Genomic DNA, 14,534 nt, shown 5'->3' on the forward strand with positions numbered 1-14,534 from the left:
GATTTTTAAGCCTTTGCTGTGCAAGAAAGCCAGAGATACAGCTCCACAGCTGCAGGAGGGATGTAGTGCTGGTCACAGCAGAACGTTTATTGGGAATAGCTTCTTAAATTTGTCTTAAAGGAAGTGTTGTGCTCTAAAGCTTTCCAAAAACCATTAAAAAAGTCTTGTCCAAATTTTCCAGGACAAACAGATTGCAAGATAAAATGCAAATCTGCATGAGAAGACTATTCAAAACATGACTAACTTATTTTCATGCTGTGGGACCTACCTACACTGGGAGTTTGTTGAACCAATGCAAATCCAGATACAAATGGCTCTATTGACCAGAGCAGGAGTATGGAAAATATTAAAATATAGGGAGGTGGGAAGGGTCAGCAAAGTAGTAATTAAAAAAAACCTAAAAACAACAAACCCAATCAAAAAGCAGGGACAAGAAGCAGCTAATATCTGTCTTGAGACTGCTTTCCAAAATTAGCACCAGTAGCTGTACAGAATAGCAGGTGAGAACATCAGAAAACCTGTTCAAAGTGTTTGGGTTTATCTCCCTCAGCCCTGAGTTCTAAAAGCAGATGAGTTCTCAAGCCTGGAAATTAAAGCAAGCCCTTCTGCTTTGGAGAATCTTCTAAAAACCAACCATTTAAAACTTGTGTATATTCCTCCCTGGTAATTCCTGCATTACAGCCACTGACTGAACTCTGCAGTTGTCACAAATGTCACTCTCCTGAAGTTATGAGTCTGAAACCTGTGAAGCTAAGCAGCTTTGCCATTCTGTGGATTTAAAAATTAGCTTTCTTGATCAGTGAAACTACCCGGGAACATCAGTCTCAGAGTTTTCTACAGGAATTTTTAGTAAATGAGAATTCATAATATATGCAAATAATAGAGCAAAGATGCCTTGTGATGCAGATGCTTTGTAAGCACATGGTCAGTGTGGTATTATAAATTCTGATGTATTAATGTTCTCTGCATGAGGCATTTTCAAGGGGAGGAAAAATGGGTCTTACATGCACTAGGGACAGGTGCTGACAGACTGATTGATGGATATTGCTTCAGGCAGGAGATGATGTCCTCACAGCAATATGTGTTAGATACTGTACACCCAAGTCATTCTTAATAAAATGTCTTACAGATAATTTAGGAGGGAACAAGAAACAATAAATATTTGTTTCTCCAAGCCCTGGAACAATGTCATGTGTCAGGCAAAACTACTCACCCTCATACCTGCCCATTAGGAAATATCAGGAGTTATCTGAGGCACTTTGCCCAGAAAAATGCAAAGCAGTACTAACTTCCCAATCCTATTTTCAATGCCACAGCATGGAACAAGCAGCTGCCTTGAAAATAAGTTTCCCAGACACCTAAAAATGTCAATTCTATATGCACAGTGCTCTATTTCCTCCATTAAATCATTTTAAGTGCCTATCTATAATGAAAGTAATTTTGCTTTGAGGAGCAGCATTACAATATAACAGCCTCCTAACCAAGCTGTGATCTAGTTCAAGAGGATCCCAGTGGACAAGGCTGAGTAACTCAGTCTGTATTAGGAAATCATGATGGGAGTATTCACAGTTATTTTGGAACATGGGTAACTTTTTTGGCTTAAGCTACCTAAGCAAAAGCAGTGCGTAGTGCTGTGACAGGATCCTGTGAGCAAGCTATGAGCAGAATAATTCTGTTGCAGTGTAAATCAATAGCAGATTTATGTCAGACATGAGAAGATGTGGACAGCCCCATTGGAGCATGGCAAAGCACAGAGAAAGCCCTTTTTAATCAGAAAAAAAATAAATGGATGGACACTCAAGTCTCTCTTCAAGCCAGTTCATTTATTGTGGAAAGTGAAACCCTGCTGATGAAGTGCCAGCCCACACATACACATTATAGTCTAGTGTTTTATCCTTTCAGATTGCTTAATGAAGTGATTTTAGCACAGTCACTGATCTCTACACTTACTCTCAACAGCTCTTACCCAGCTGCAGATGACAACCTCTGCACACTGATGTAATATTGTCACTCAGCTGGGTAATGGTTCTCCTCCCTTCCAGAGTGAGCACCACCAGCCTTCCCAGCCCAGCTGAGATCAGAGACCTCAACCAGTGGTTACTCAGGAGGGGGGCAGAAAAAAAAGGATTTCCTAAATAACAATTTCTGGAGCACAGAGGAATCCAGGGCCAGTGAAAGCTGTGCCTGCTGACAGCCTGGAAAGATAAATAGGGACAGAAAGGCTCAAAATGAAGGCGAGAAAAACAACAAACCTTGACCTTCTGTAGTATATAACAATACAGGTAATTCAGCTGGGCAGAACTGTTGGATTTTCAGAACTTCACTTATGAACAACCACGGGGTATTTTTTCGCACTTCCACACCGACTTAATTACATTTTTGTACTCAATCCAACTTCCTTGGTATCCTCAAAATAGCCAAGGGATTCAGCTAAGTTACACTTCTAGCAGGATGGCAAGTTTCTAAGTACCTATTAATGACCACTCCAAAAATATTAAGCTAATTTAATTCCAAATTAGGGCCAAGATGTTATTTACAGAGCCATCCACTCTGGAGTGCCTTTCCAGACTGTGAACCATATGCCTCATGTCAACAGACATCTTGTATTAAAGTATGAATACACCCAGCTATATATTTAACGAGCAGAATGTAAAGGGTGCTTCATTTCTGATGCTGGCATTCACAAGATGACATTTTTCCCAGGAGTTTTTCTTGTTCACCTTGCAGGCCACATAGTTTGCACAATTCAAGTGCTGTATTTTGTGAAAATAATTGATTAAGGCAGTTTTGTTGGCATGCTTCCACCATTCATGTTGGTCTCTACTATTATTTCCTGACCTACTGTTTTTCCTTGGGCATACAGGCTCAACCAGAGCTGAGAAACACCCAAGAATGATTTTTCTTATTTAGACTAATTTGGATGACATCTCCAACAAGCAAACAAATGAAAGAACAAGTTAGTGAGGGCTGGGGTTCGGGGGGTGGTTGGTTTGGGGTCTTTTGTCATTCTATGACTCCTTAGATAACACAGAACCAGAATTTTGAGAAAAACTGTTCACATGACAGAGAACTAAATATGAGTGAGAAATAAGTATTTTATCATTCAGTCTGCACCATTCTGGTTCCATCAGAATGCCTGACACCCACACGGATGGCTGCCAAGTGCTGTGGGATGCCATTCACCGTGACCAACGTGATGATCCACTGACCATGACACTTCAGCTTCTGGCCAGATCACACAGGAACTGCCCAATCAACTTAAGCATTATTTACCCTCTTCCTCCTGTGTTTGGCTCCAGGTAACAGCCTTACATAGCACTCCCACAACGAGTCCAACTTGTTGCTTTCAGCACAACCCAAATACCAGCGATTCCTGCAGAGCAGGGTTGAGGGCGCCGTGCCAGCAGGGAGCTTTACTCCACCCTCAGGTCACTGCTTGCTCCCTTTGTGCATCAAGAAACCACAGCTTTGCCAACAGCATCAGGTGGGAGCTGAACTCTCCATGACTGGCACAGACTGAAAAAAAAAGTTACCAGCCCTTCTAACACCACATAGAGACAGAAAACCACCACCAAGAAGCTCTCAGCGTGCAGCGGCCTGAAAGCACGAGGCTGGCACTTACCAGGTAGGCAGCAGACAAGCAGGAGCATTCCAGAGAACCAGTGGCTGTGACCAGCAGTGTGATTCCCTACCCCTGCCCATGAATCATTGGTCTCCTTCCCTCTCACCACTCAGTCCCACCTGTGTTTATAGGCAGACTGTGCTAATCTCTGCATGAGCACCAAAATACAGCAACTGCCAAAGCTCAAGGCCCTGCCAAACACTGGAGACTGGTGCAAGAAAGGCAGCATATGGAGGGGATTTTTAATCTGTTCCCAAATTAGGGACCACATTTGGTGGTGAAGCAAGGAAGCAGAGCAAGGGAAGAGACTGCATAGTTGAAGGAATTTTTACAAGGACATACCAAATCCTCCATCTTGTGGACATGACCTTAATTTCTGACTGATGCAATATCTTAGAGCTTCCTTCTGGACACTGTATGGAGAAAACACTGCTGACATTTTGGAGTGACCTTGGGACATACTAGGCCAGGGCTTTAAGAGCATGAATGCTGTGACAGCTGGCATTAGAATTATGATTTATTTTGTATAGTTGGCATTTTTCTGTAGCCACTACCCCTGGAACCAAACAGATGTGGAGACAATTACAACATCTAATCTAGAAAAAGGACCTGTCTGTCACAGTTTCAGTGAGACTGAGCTTGGAAATCTGACTGAAGCCTACTCCAAAACAAATCAAAACAATTAGGAAAATAGATAAATAAATAGAAAAAAATAGTTTCAATCCTCTCTTTTTAAGCCAAACATTGATTTTTCAATGCTTGTGGGTTGGTGCCACTTTTGAAGGTTGCCCAGAGACTTGACTCTAAGGAAACATATTGGCAGAGCTGTTTCACTTCTCTGGCAGGTGTTCACATCACAATATTGCCCTCCTAAAGTCTCTGCTCAGAACACTGCAGGTGCAGGAGAAGAAAATGCAATTTCACACATAACCACAGCAGACCCACAGCCCAAGGAACAGCACTGCTCTCCTAGGCAAGAATGCATCAGGAACAATTTCTTTACTGAAACAGTGGTCAAGCACTGGAACAGGCTGCCCAGGGAAGTGGTGGAGTCACCTGAGGTGCTAAAAAAATGTGTTTAGTGGTGGCCTCGGAGGTGCCAGGTTAACGGTTGGAGCTGATGATCTTGGAGATCATTTCCACCCTTAATGAGTCCATGGTTCCACACAAACTCACCACAGCCATTTGTAGCTGCCACCACCTGCTCAGAGAAGCAGCCATTCCTCTGTAACCCAATTTTTGTAGTCATGTGGACCACAACAATTTCACCATCATTTCCATTAAATCCATTTCCCATTACATACACACTCCTAGCCTGTAGACAATTTCACAAGTGGAGGTGATAGAGCTGAATCCATAAGCTCTGCCTGTAGTTACATAATTTACTTGCTGACTTCCTGGGCAGATTTCCCTCTCCCTTACCAGAAGCAGTCACCCATAGCTAAAGAAAATTAAATGGAAGGGGATCATTAGGTCTCCCTTCTGCCACTGGCCCAGTTTCAAATCCCACCATTATTAGCCCTCCTAAAAAACATTTGTGCTGTCTGATGCCAATTAGCCAAGAAATCTAGATAAAAGGAAGCTCTCCCTTTGTGGAGAATTAAAGCTTGGACAAGGTACATACCTCTACAGGCTGGAGAATGAATCTGTCTCTTGATGCCAACGAGCCATTTACAAATGCCATTCACACCCTGTAATTTGCTGCATCCCCAAATTCTTTGACTTCCAATATTACACGTTACACTGACTCCCAGATATCAGAAAATGGCAAGGTTAAGGCTCAGTGTACCAGAATGTCCCTTCCTCCTGCTCATGCACAAATGAAGCTGATTTGTTCCCATGAGCTTTAAAGAGCCATGACAGATCTTTCTGACACAAGTCACCTCAAGTATTCATTGCAATTACAATTTTTTTCCCTCCCTGGAGATTTTAAAGAGAGAAAGAGCGAGATACCCACAGAGTATCAGATGAAGCTGGGCAACAACATGAAGAATTTGCAGGAATGTGTAAGTTGCTGCTCACATCTGCCTTCCACAGCTCCCTGGTATTGTACTCTTAATTCTCTACCCTATTAACATGTTAATCATATGAAAGAGTCCCAAAAAGAGACAGGAAATTCTAAAGGCAACCTCGTGGTAACTACCCCAAAAATCACCTAAATGAGATTTGGAAGGAATAAGCATTGTGGTGCCTTGAACTTTTCTGAGCAGTTTGCCAAAAGTTTGCTTGTTTTTCAAAGAAATGCGTGTTTGTCTGAAAAAAGCTGAGGCAGAAGGTTTTCATTTTCTGATCATGTTATTCAAAAGCAGCTGCAGAACAAGCCCATTGGTTCAGGCTAACAAAAACAGTCTCTCCAAGTTAGTAAATTAGTATTCACCCTGTCTACGGATGAGGAGGAAAATGACTAAGGAGGACGTCCTAATCAGCACCTATTAAAGGAGGTTTCCAAGGTAGAAAACATTTGACTCAGGAGATTCCATTCCCCGGTTCCTTAGACAACATTTATTGGTTTTGTACCTACAGGAAACTGTTCAACCATATCAAAAGGCAGGAAACTTAAATGCTTTCCAGCTTGCTATCACTTAATACATTTTAGGACAAAAGCTGCTGTTAAAGCAAGTGGCACTGCTAAGGCAGTGTCCTTTATATTGAAAGGAAACCAAATCTCCTTGTTTTTTATGTGCAACCTGTAGGATTCCCTGAACTGCTTTGATTTACCATCACTTTCTGGGGGACAGGAAGCAAGGTTGGCAACATTCTTCCTATGCTGGAAACATCACATAACGCCAGCCACGAGTAAACAATGACAAATATTCCCACAGGGTGCCCTTGAATGATGATGTCTGGCCTTATCTAGAAATCCAATGTCATTTAAAAATGTACTGATTTAGGTAAGGGCTTTCAGTGAGAGGAAGAATAAAGCTCATGATTTTAGTGGCAATAAAATAGATTTTAAGCTGTTTACAAAAATGTACTGACTTAGGTAAGGGCTTTCAGTGAGAGGAAGAATAAAGCTTATTATTTTAGTGGCAATAAAATAGATTTTAAACTGTTTACAAAAACCTGCTCTTCATCTTTACACCTACATGTTGTAGTGTAGTAACACTTAATTGAGCACAAATGTGAACGTCTCTTTAAGGACCTTTGCATAAAGGAATAAGAGCTGGTACACACATGCAACACGGACAAAACCCCGGCAAGTTTCGAGTCGCTTTGAGCACCTCTGTGCCTCCCAGCCAAGCCCGCCCCGCCGGAATCGCGGCAGGAGGGATCTGTCTCACCTGTGCCCTGCATCCTGAGCGGGTCCTGTCAGCTCCAGCATGGTCCTGCCGGGATGCCTGCCCTCCTGTGCCGCAGCCCGGCCGCCCTGCTCCTCCTCCCGGCCGGGGCTGGGCGAGAGCCGCCCCCGAGAGCAGCGGAGCAGCCCCGGCGGCACGGGCACACCGGGCACGGCTCCGGCCCCCGGGAGGCACCGCAAGCACTCGGGGTGCGGCAGCAGGAGACGCTCCTGCGAAAACCCGCCCGCTGCTGGGAGAACTCCAGCAGCTGACTGCGAGGCTAAAATCGGTACGGGGAAACTTAAGAGGGTGATATCACTGCAAGGAGCCGCTTTACATGGAAACGTCTCAGGAGCTGGAGAAGGAAATGTATCTGAAGCTGTTTGAAAAGCTGCACTTCCTTTGAAGATGTTTCCCCGCTTCAGATGCTTCTACAGCTTAGGAAATACACAGCACCAAAAAAGCCCCGAGAGTCACTTGAGCAAACAATGAACTTCCCTCCCCCCCTCTTTGTTTTCTGCACTGTCTTTTATTTTTGTCTTAAAATTCAAAGATCTGTGGCTTTGGGAGTGAAATGGTGAAGTCTGATACCAATTGTCTTTTCCTGAGCTCTGTTTTATTTATTTATTTCAAGAAGTGCCGAGAGCTGAACTTCCAGGCACAGCATTTTTATTTATTTACAGCTCTTTAAGGCACAGAAGCCAAACCCTACAGAGTTTGGTTGCTGCCACCACACCGTCCCCTTTACACGTTGTGACACCCCGACAGAAGAGTGTCACGTTTAAAAGCCCATTTTTAAAGTCTGCCCTCCAGCAGGTCCCACCTGCCAGCCAGGGGCACCAGAGCACACACACACACACAGAGGAAGAATGTGAAGTTGCTCAGCCTGTTGCTAAACAAGCTAAAATTGCTCACCAAGAACTGAGGGGCTGCCTTTTGCTGTTGCCAAGAGCAAGTGTTCTGTTTATTTTTAATTTTCTTCAATTTTTTCCTAATTTTCTCTAATTTTGTCATTTGGCTGCAATACCTCTGATCCACCCCATTTTTTCCAGTACCTTTTTTCTTGCAGGGTTACTTCTGCACATTGTCTCAGGTAACAATTTCCCACACCCTCAGTGTCTTTCCTGAAAGAAACAGCTTTGGTCACCCTGCCTCCTGCCAAGGCTCAGGTGGAAAATCTGTGAAAAAAGCAAGCCTAGCCCTTGGGAGAGAAATTTACTGAATGTGTGCTTAAACAACACTGACTGCAAAATAAATAATAAAAAGTTGTTCCTGCTCTGTTGCCCTCTAAAACCAATCACCAAACTACACCCAGGGATCCTGCACCAAGAGTAGCACTGGAACAGAAGAGAAGCTGCAAAAAAATGCATTCTCCCCCAAAAATCTGTCACTAACAGTAGAGTAACATAAGATACATGTTACTCCATATATATTATGGAGTAACATATATATATATAATAGAGTAACATATATATATATATTTTATATATGTGTGTGTGTGTGTCTCCAAAGGACAAATTGGTTTGACCTGCTGCTTGGAAATGCTGAATTACTGGAAGCAGTAGGGAAAACTTGGGATCACAGTGGAGCCAGAATTTGTAGAAGAGCAGAAACAGCTCACAAGGGCCCATGATCTTCTCTCTCCAAGGCAGAGAGCCAGGAATGCTCGGGTAATTACACAGCACTCTCCACTGCAGAGCTGGGCACCAGCGGCATCCAGCACCACAGAAAAGCATCTCTCCTCTCTGGAGGGTGGAGCAATGCATGTACACCACAGGGCACAAGAGAAAAGATGGAAAAATTAAGGACTGGGACATGGAAGTTAGCCTGTACATCTCTTCAAAGGGTTCTTGTGCTTTTAATGGCAAATCATGGCTTCTTTATTATTATTATTACTATTATCATTATCATTATAATTATTATGATAATATTTATTTTTAAATGTTTATATTTAATTTATTTATTCATAATTTGGATTTGTTCCCATGTTTTGCTTTTTTCTTTTTCCATCGTGTAGGAATCCTCTGTTTTAAAATCAGGTTCTGACAGAAAGGTTAAAATTTCAGATTTATCTCTGAAATACAGCCATAATCTGCCTATTTCTCCTAAAGAAGCCATTTTTAGTGATGCAGGAAGGTTCTATCCTGGTAGCTATTTTTGTCAATCCTACAACTTGCTGTATGGGCCTCAAAAAAAGATTTCTGAAATGCTGAAGAATCTGTCTGACTCAAGCAAAGACATCTGCTGAATACTTAGGTAGAAAGAGTGAATGGGGCACTTAAAAAATAAATAAATTAGGGGTGGGAAAGGCAGATTACATGAGTAGTTGGAATTACTCTAGAAATCTACCCAGATTCAGAAATTCAAAATGCAATTTGTAAAGTCTAGGGATAAAGTTGTTCCCAAAAGACTGTGACATTGAATAAAAATTTTTAGAAACCCCTGATAATATTACAATACTTCTGTATAAATATCAGGACTTTTATGCTACTGCTTTAGCTTTTTCATGGCACAGAACAGTGGGAAAAGACCACTGGTGAGGAGGAACAAGTGGGATGAGTGGAGTTTTCAGTGGTCAGATCCTCACCTAAACTGCAGCCAGCTCATTGAAACGAGTTGCAGTTTCAACTGAGACAAAAAAATAAAACAGAAAAACCTTTCAGTTCTTCACTGGGTGATGCACGAGACCAAGCAGCCTCAAACATCAGGAAATATTAGTCTGCAGCCAAAAGCACTACTGGACACCAATTGTATCTTAATGGGCACTAATCACTGCTAGAATGTATAGTCCTCTCCAGCTGCAAGGCTGCTTTTGGGACTCCAGGATTAGCTTGCAGCACAGAGCTGCCTGCTGGAAGAGCTCCTGATTAACTCCAGTGGAGTTCAACAGCCCAATTTCCTCTTGGAGGACTTCAATTTTCCTCTGTGGCTTTATTATTTTTCCTTTAAGTAAATTATCTCTCTCTGCTGAGCTGCTCAAACGTTTTTTGTCTATTTTGCAGATAAAAATCACAGTTCTAATCCTTTCCTCCCCTTGTGCCATTAAAGAGGGATCACTGACAAAGGGTGGCAGGTTAATAAAACCCCCAGTACTCACTTGGGCTGTGGCTCCACTCCTACTGTGAGAGCACTGGCTCCATCAAAACCAACACAGAGAGCAGCTCTGTGTTACACCCAAGCTCCTCCAACTCCAGGCTGCTGCTGGGGGTAATTTGGAACATCTCCCAGGTCAGACTCAAAGCCAGCCCATCACCACAACAAGGATGTGAGCAAGGCTTCACTGCATGGAGCCAAATCGATTCCCCTGGCAGGCAACAGAAGCAGCAGCAAGGAGGGTGGGAGAGCAGGGAATGTGCACATGCCTGCACAGCAGAGACAGCTTTGTACACTGAATTTCCAACTAGATGCACCTAATCCAATCTCATAAATACCTGCATTTTTGGGAATCAACTTATACTAAAGCAAGAAATTGATCAACAGCTAATTCTGTAAACTAATACCCAACTCTGAATCAGATCAGTACATTTAAGTTTAGCTCAACAGTTCAAACTAACTCTAGACAAGACAAGGAAATTCAGGCAGTGGGAAGGAAGGCTAATTTTCCATTAAGTGTTAAGCCAGTTGTTACTGATGGAAAAAAGGTAAGCGTACATGGTTGGGTGATGTGTAATTACTTTTTGCCACAAGATAAACAACTAGAAAAGAGAAGCTACAAAACTGAACAATCCACAGTGAGTTCATGTATGATTTAAGGTAGATTTCTTTAAAGAATTTAATCTTTTTTTTATTGCTCTTCTTGAGAAAAAGTAAAATCATAGGGTCCTTCATAGCAAACCAAGGTTTGGTTAGAACACAGGCAACAAGTCTACCCCAGATGGCCCAAGAGCCACCAGTTCTGAGAAATTACTACATTGCACAACATGCTTTCTTTACAGAGTGTTCTTTATGCTCTCAACATAAAATTTAAAAATCACCGAAGTGATTTTTTGGTGTTTGCTCTGGAGGCAGTGGGCAGGGATGTAACATACATTTCCAAGGGAAAAAAAAGAAGCCCTAATGGATTATGTGTCAATATTAGAAAGCTGAGATTATGTGTTCTTACCCTTTATCTCTGCCCTAAAAAGGTTTAAGATCTGAACAGATAAAATTTGCTTCATGATGAAACTCAGCTTTCAGCACAGATGATCTGTGTGCAGGGGAATAAAGTTTCAGCAGCATTCAGAACAAACCAAAATCCTTTGGCTTCGCTTGCGGTATAGAAGAAGAAAGATAGCAGCTTGGCAATTTTCTGTATACAAATAACTCCAATTGCCCAGGGGAATGTCACTGAGATCCAGGCATCCTGTTTGTTACATCCAGCCTCCCTGGAGTCAGCTTTAATTTCAAGCAGAGTTGCCTAAACTCTTCATCCTTCCAAGGCAGGCAAATTGCACTGTACATTGTCCAAATTTCAGATCACTTCAGGGCTTTTCCTGATGTTTCCTAACCTCTTTTGTGGATGCAAAAGATAGCAGGGCACTTTTCACACAGTAGATGTTTCCCTCTGTAGCCTCTAAAGATGTCCAAGATGTCCTGGATTTCACAGGAGGTTTGTTAAAAGGCAACTCATGGTTTGTATGCATTTGCATTTTGGGATAGACCATGATGGGTAAACAATACCATGTAAAGACTTAAAAGTTTTAGAATTTCAATTGATCTTGGCATAATTACACTCCCTACTCCTCATAGCCAAGTCACAGCACTAAGAGATCATGACCCAAGGCAGCAGACAGTGAAGCAGGCAAAGGTTGTGGTTGTCAGCAAAGCCTTGTTTGTGTAATTACATGAGCCAAAGGCTTCAGATCCCAGCTTGCTAAAGGCTCCCACACATGGGTTCTGGCAATTCTGACAGGTCTGGGCTGAAGGGAAGCAGAGAATGGAAGAAGAAAATGCATGGGACCACCTGTAGCCTGTGGAAACAGCGTGGTGTCACATCCCCCAGGGTGCAGAACCCTGCTCCCTGTCCCAGCCTTGCAGCTGCTGGGGACACTGCAATTGAGCTTTGTGGTACAAAGCACAGGTCAAAAAGAAAACTAAGATCCCCAACCACTCACCGAGGCTTGCTAAATTACATGATAAAGGGACCTGGCAGCAAGGCATCTGATTCTCCTGGGTCTGCAGAGAGGAGGATGGGAATCTCTCGCAGGTACACACAAACAGGCTCGTGCAAGCCCAGGTTGGGCAAACCCAGAGAGCTGCAAACACGTCAAGTCAGCACGTCTGAATCCATCTTTCTGCCAGAGATACTGCCAAACACACCCCTCAGTCTGAGGGCTAAACCCAAGCCCTGTTTTGTATCCCTGCCATGCACAACAGTTGACAGTGGATGGGTATTTTGCACATGGCAGACAGGGCTACTGGGGAAATTACTGCACCAAGACACATCATAAATCCCTACAGATGAGATACAGGGAGCTGGGAAGTGCATTTTTTCATCCCTCCTTTCTAACAGATATTCTTTGTAGGCCAAGCTGAGTGGTGGAAGGTGAAGGACAGCCCTCTTTTTGGCACACAGTTTTCTTAGAAGTTACAGGACTTCCATTATATCAAATTCCTGCATATCTCCTAAATAAATCTTTGCCGAACATAAAAACCTTTACTGAGTGTAAAAACTGGTGCATTGCAGATTCTTTCATTGAGCAGGTCACAAACAATCCTTTTTGTTCCAAAAGAAACTGTCTCACTGTCCCCACCTCAAAAACTAGTAACCCTTTCCAGGTATTTATCTTAGCTGCTACTGCACAAGGATCTTAATTATGTGGTGAGCACAGAGTAAATCTATTTTTTCTTTCATCACAAATACTCATTCCAGCTGGAATATACAGAAAGCAAAGCTCAGCTTTGATAGTTTTAGTTGTAAACAACTTAGTCTTAGAAAAAGAAGTTATTAAAATCACCCCAGGAATCTTTTTAGCTCTTGTCTGCTCTCTCCTGCCAGGTTTTTACCTGAAGGAAGAGCACGGGCTGGGTATTGGAGAAATCCTCCCCAGGCAGGAAGGCTCAGCAGAGACTTGCAAGGAACTGTTCTAAGAGGCACACAGCATGCAGCAGAGAAACCAGATGCTGCTTAACTCATCTTCTGTTGCTCACTGCAATTCCACAGCCTCTGGAGTTTTAGAAGAGTACAGAGGCAGGATTTCTGCCCAGCTAACTGCTCACCTGGTAGCAATGAAATTTAGGTCTGGCATCAAAACAGATCTGAGTTTCATTCTCAATGCTAGTGACTCAGGGTGAAGACAAAACTAAAATTTGCAAGGGGCATCTTCACCTCTGACCTCCTTGCAGCAACCTTTTTTCAAGAGATGCATATTCAGACCGAAAAAAACCCCAGGGTTAACTTGTTTCAACAAGTGAAACAGTTTTTTTTTTCTTCTGGGATGATTTCACCTCCAAATACAAAAAGAAGATTTATTTGCATCACTACTAGCCTTTCCAAGCATCAGAGAATCTCAAAAACTCTCACTGATGATGCTCTTTTCTAATACTTGAAAATTTAAAAAAAACAACAGCAACAAAACCAGACCCCAAAGCCTTTCCTCACTTTCAATTCCTCCTGATATTTTCACATATGCAGGCAAAAAAAAAAAAATCTCCCTTATTAATGCCACAAAGCTGCCAGAATCCAAACTTTTGCTGCGTAGTCTCCTTAACAACCCTCATTTAGATTGAGCAGGTGGCAAGAAGGAAGCAGAGCAAGAGAGAAGACAATTATTTTGGGAAAGGAAGTGGTAACTGCTACTAGCCTGTCAAACAGCATGAATGGTGGAAATCTGAATCATGCTTTTACTGCATGAATGGGCTAATTCCAACACACTGTTATAAACAACGATCCTTTAAAAGGATGTAATCTCCCTAACAGGAAAAAATACACCTGTTAGAAAAAAAGAGCAGGATCTGAAGCAGAAACGGAGGCAAAACAGAGATGGGCCAGGCTTGAGTTCCTCTTCCTGTGACATTTAGGTGCTGGTCTCCAGGGCCTGCATCACACTTTGTAACAGAATTACCCCATTGCAAATAACACTTGAAATAAGGTTAGAGGCTGTCAGACTGGAGTTAGGGAGAAATTACAGCTACATTTTTAGCTTTCTTCAGTGGAGGCTCCTCTAAGTGCTGCCAAGATGAAATCCTAGCAAGCAAATGACACATTTAGAGTGTGCCTGTTCACTCACAGAGGTATTACTACAATGATAGGGATTATGCACCAAGGAAATTTTATGGCATATATTTAACGGATGGCTTGCTGACACAACTTAGTGCACAGTGTATCTTCCAGACAGGAATTTAGAATCTCAGCATCAGCAACAGCCTCTCCCCTGCCTGCAAGCAGAGGGCAAGCTGCTAAGCTAGCAGCAGATGCTGAGTGTCTCTGGAGTTGGAGTTTTTAAATCATCTTATTAGTTGTCAGTGTTTAAACAAGTCACTTTCTATCTTGTGTTTTTTTCCTGTGCTGCCCCTCCAGCCCTCATCTGAGGGTGACCACAGTGGTTTCTGCCTGCTCAGAAGGGATGGCTCAGCTGCTCCTCTGGCAGCTGCTGAACCATCACAAATTACAGCTTGCTGTACTGAAGTATGTGGAAATTGGTGTCTATCTTAGT

At 42.7% G+C, this 14,534-nt stretch overlaps 1 protein-coding gene across 11 annotated transcripts in view; it reads right to left on the reverse strand.

The window, feature by feature from the left end:
* The window catches only part of RASAL2 (RAS protein activator like 2), a 162,378-nt gene that overhangs the window by 56,113 nt on the left and 91,731 nt on the right, over positions 1–14,534 (reverse strand). The window contains exon 1 of one of the 11 annotated variants that reach the window (XM_064427708.1): positions 6,904–7,160. The exons of the other annotated variants lie outside the window; for them this stretch is intronic. Within the exon in view, the coding sequence (XP_064283778.1) occupies positions 6,904–6,916 (13 nt within the window). The 5' untranslated portion in view covers positions 6,917–7,160. Of the gene's footprint in view, positions 1–6,903; positions 7,161–14,534 lie in introns of those variants that run through there. 11 annotated transcript variants of the gene reach the window in all.

The sequence above is a fragment of the Passer domesticus genome, chromosome 7 (assembly GCF_036417665.1).
Source record: "Passer domesticus isolate bPasDom1 chromosome 7, bPasDom1.hap1, whole genome shotgun sequence".
NCBI lineage: Eukaryota > Metazoa > Chordata > Aves > Passeriformes > Passeridae > Passer > Passer domesticus.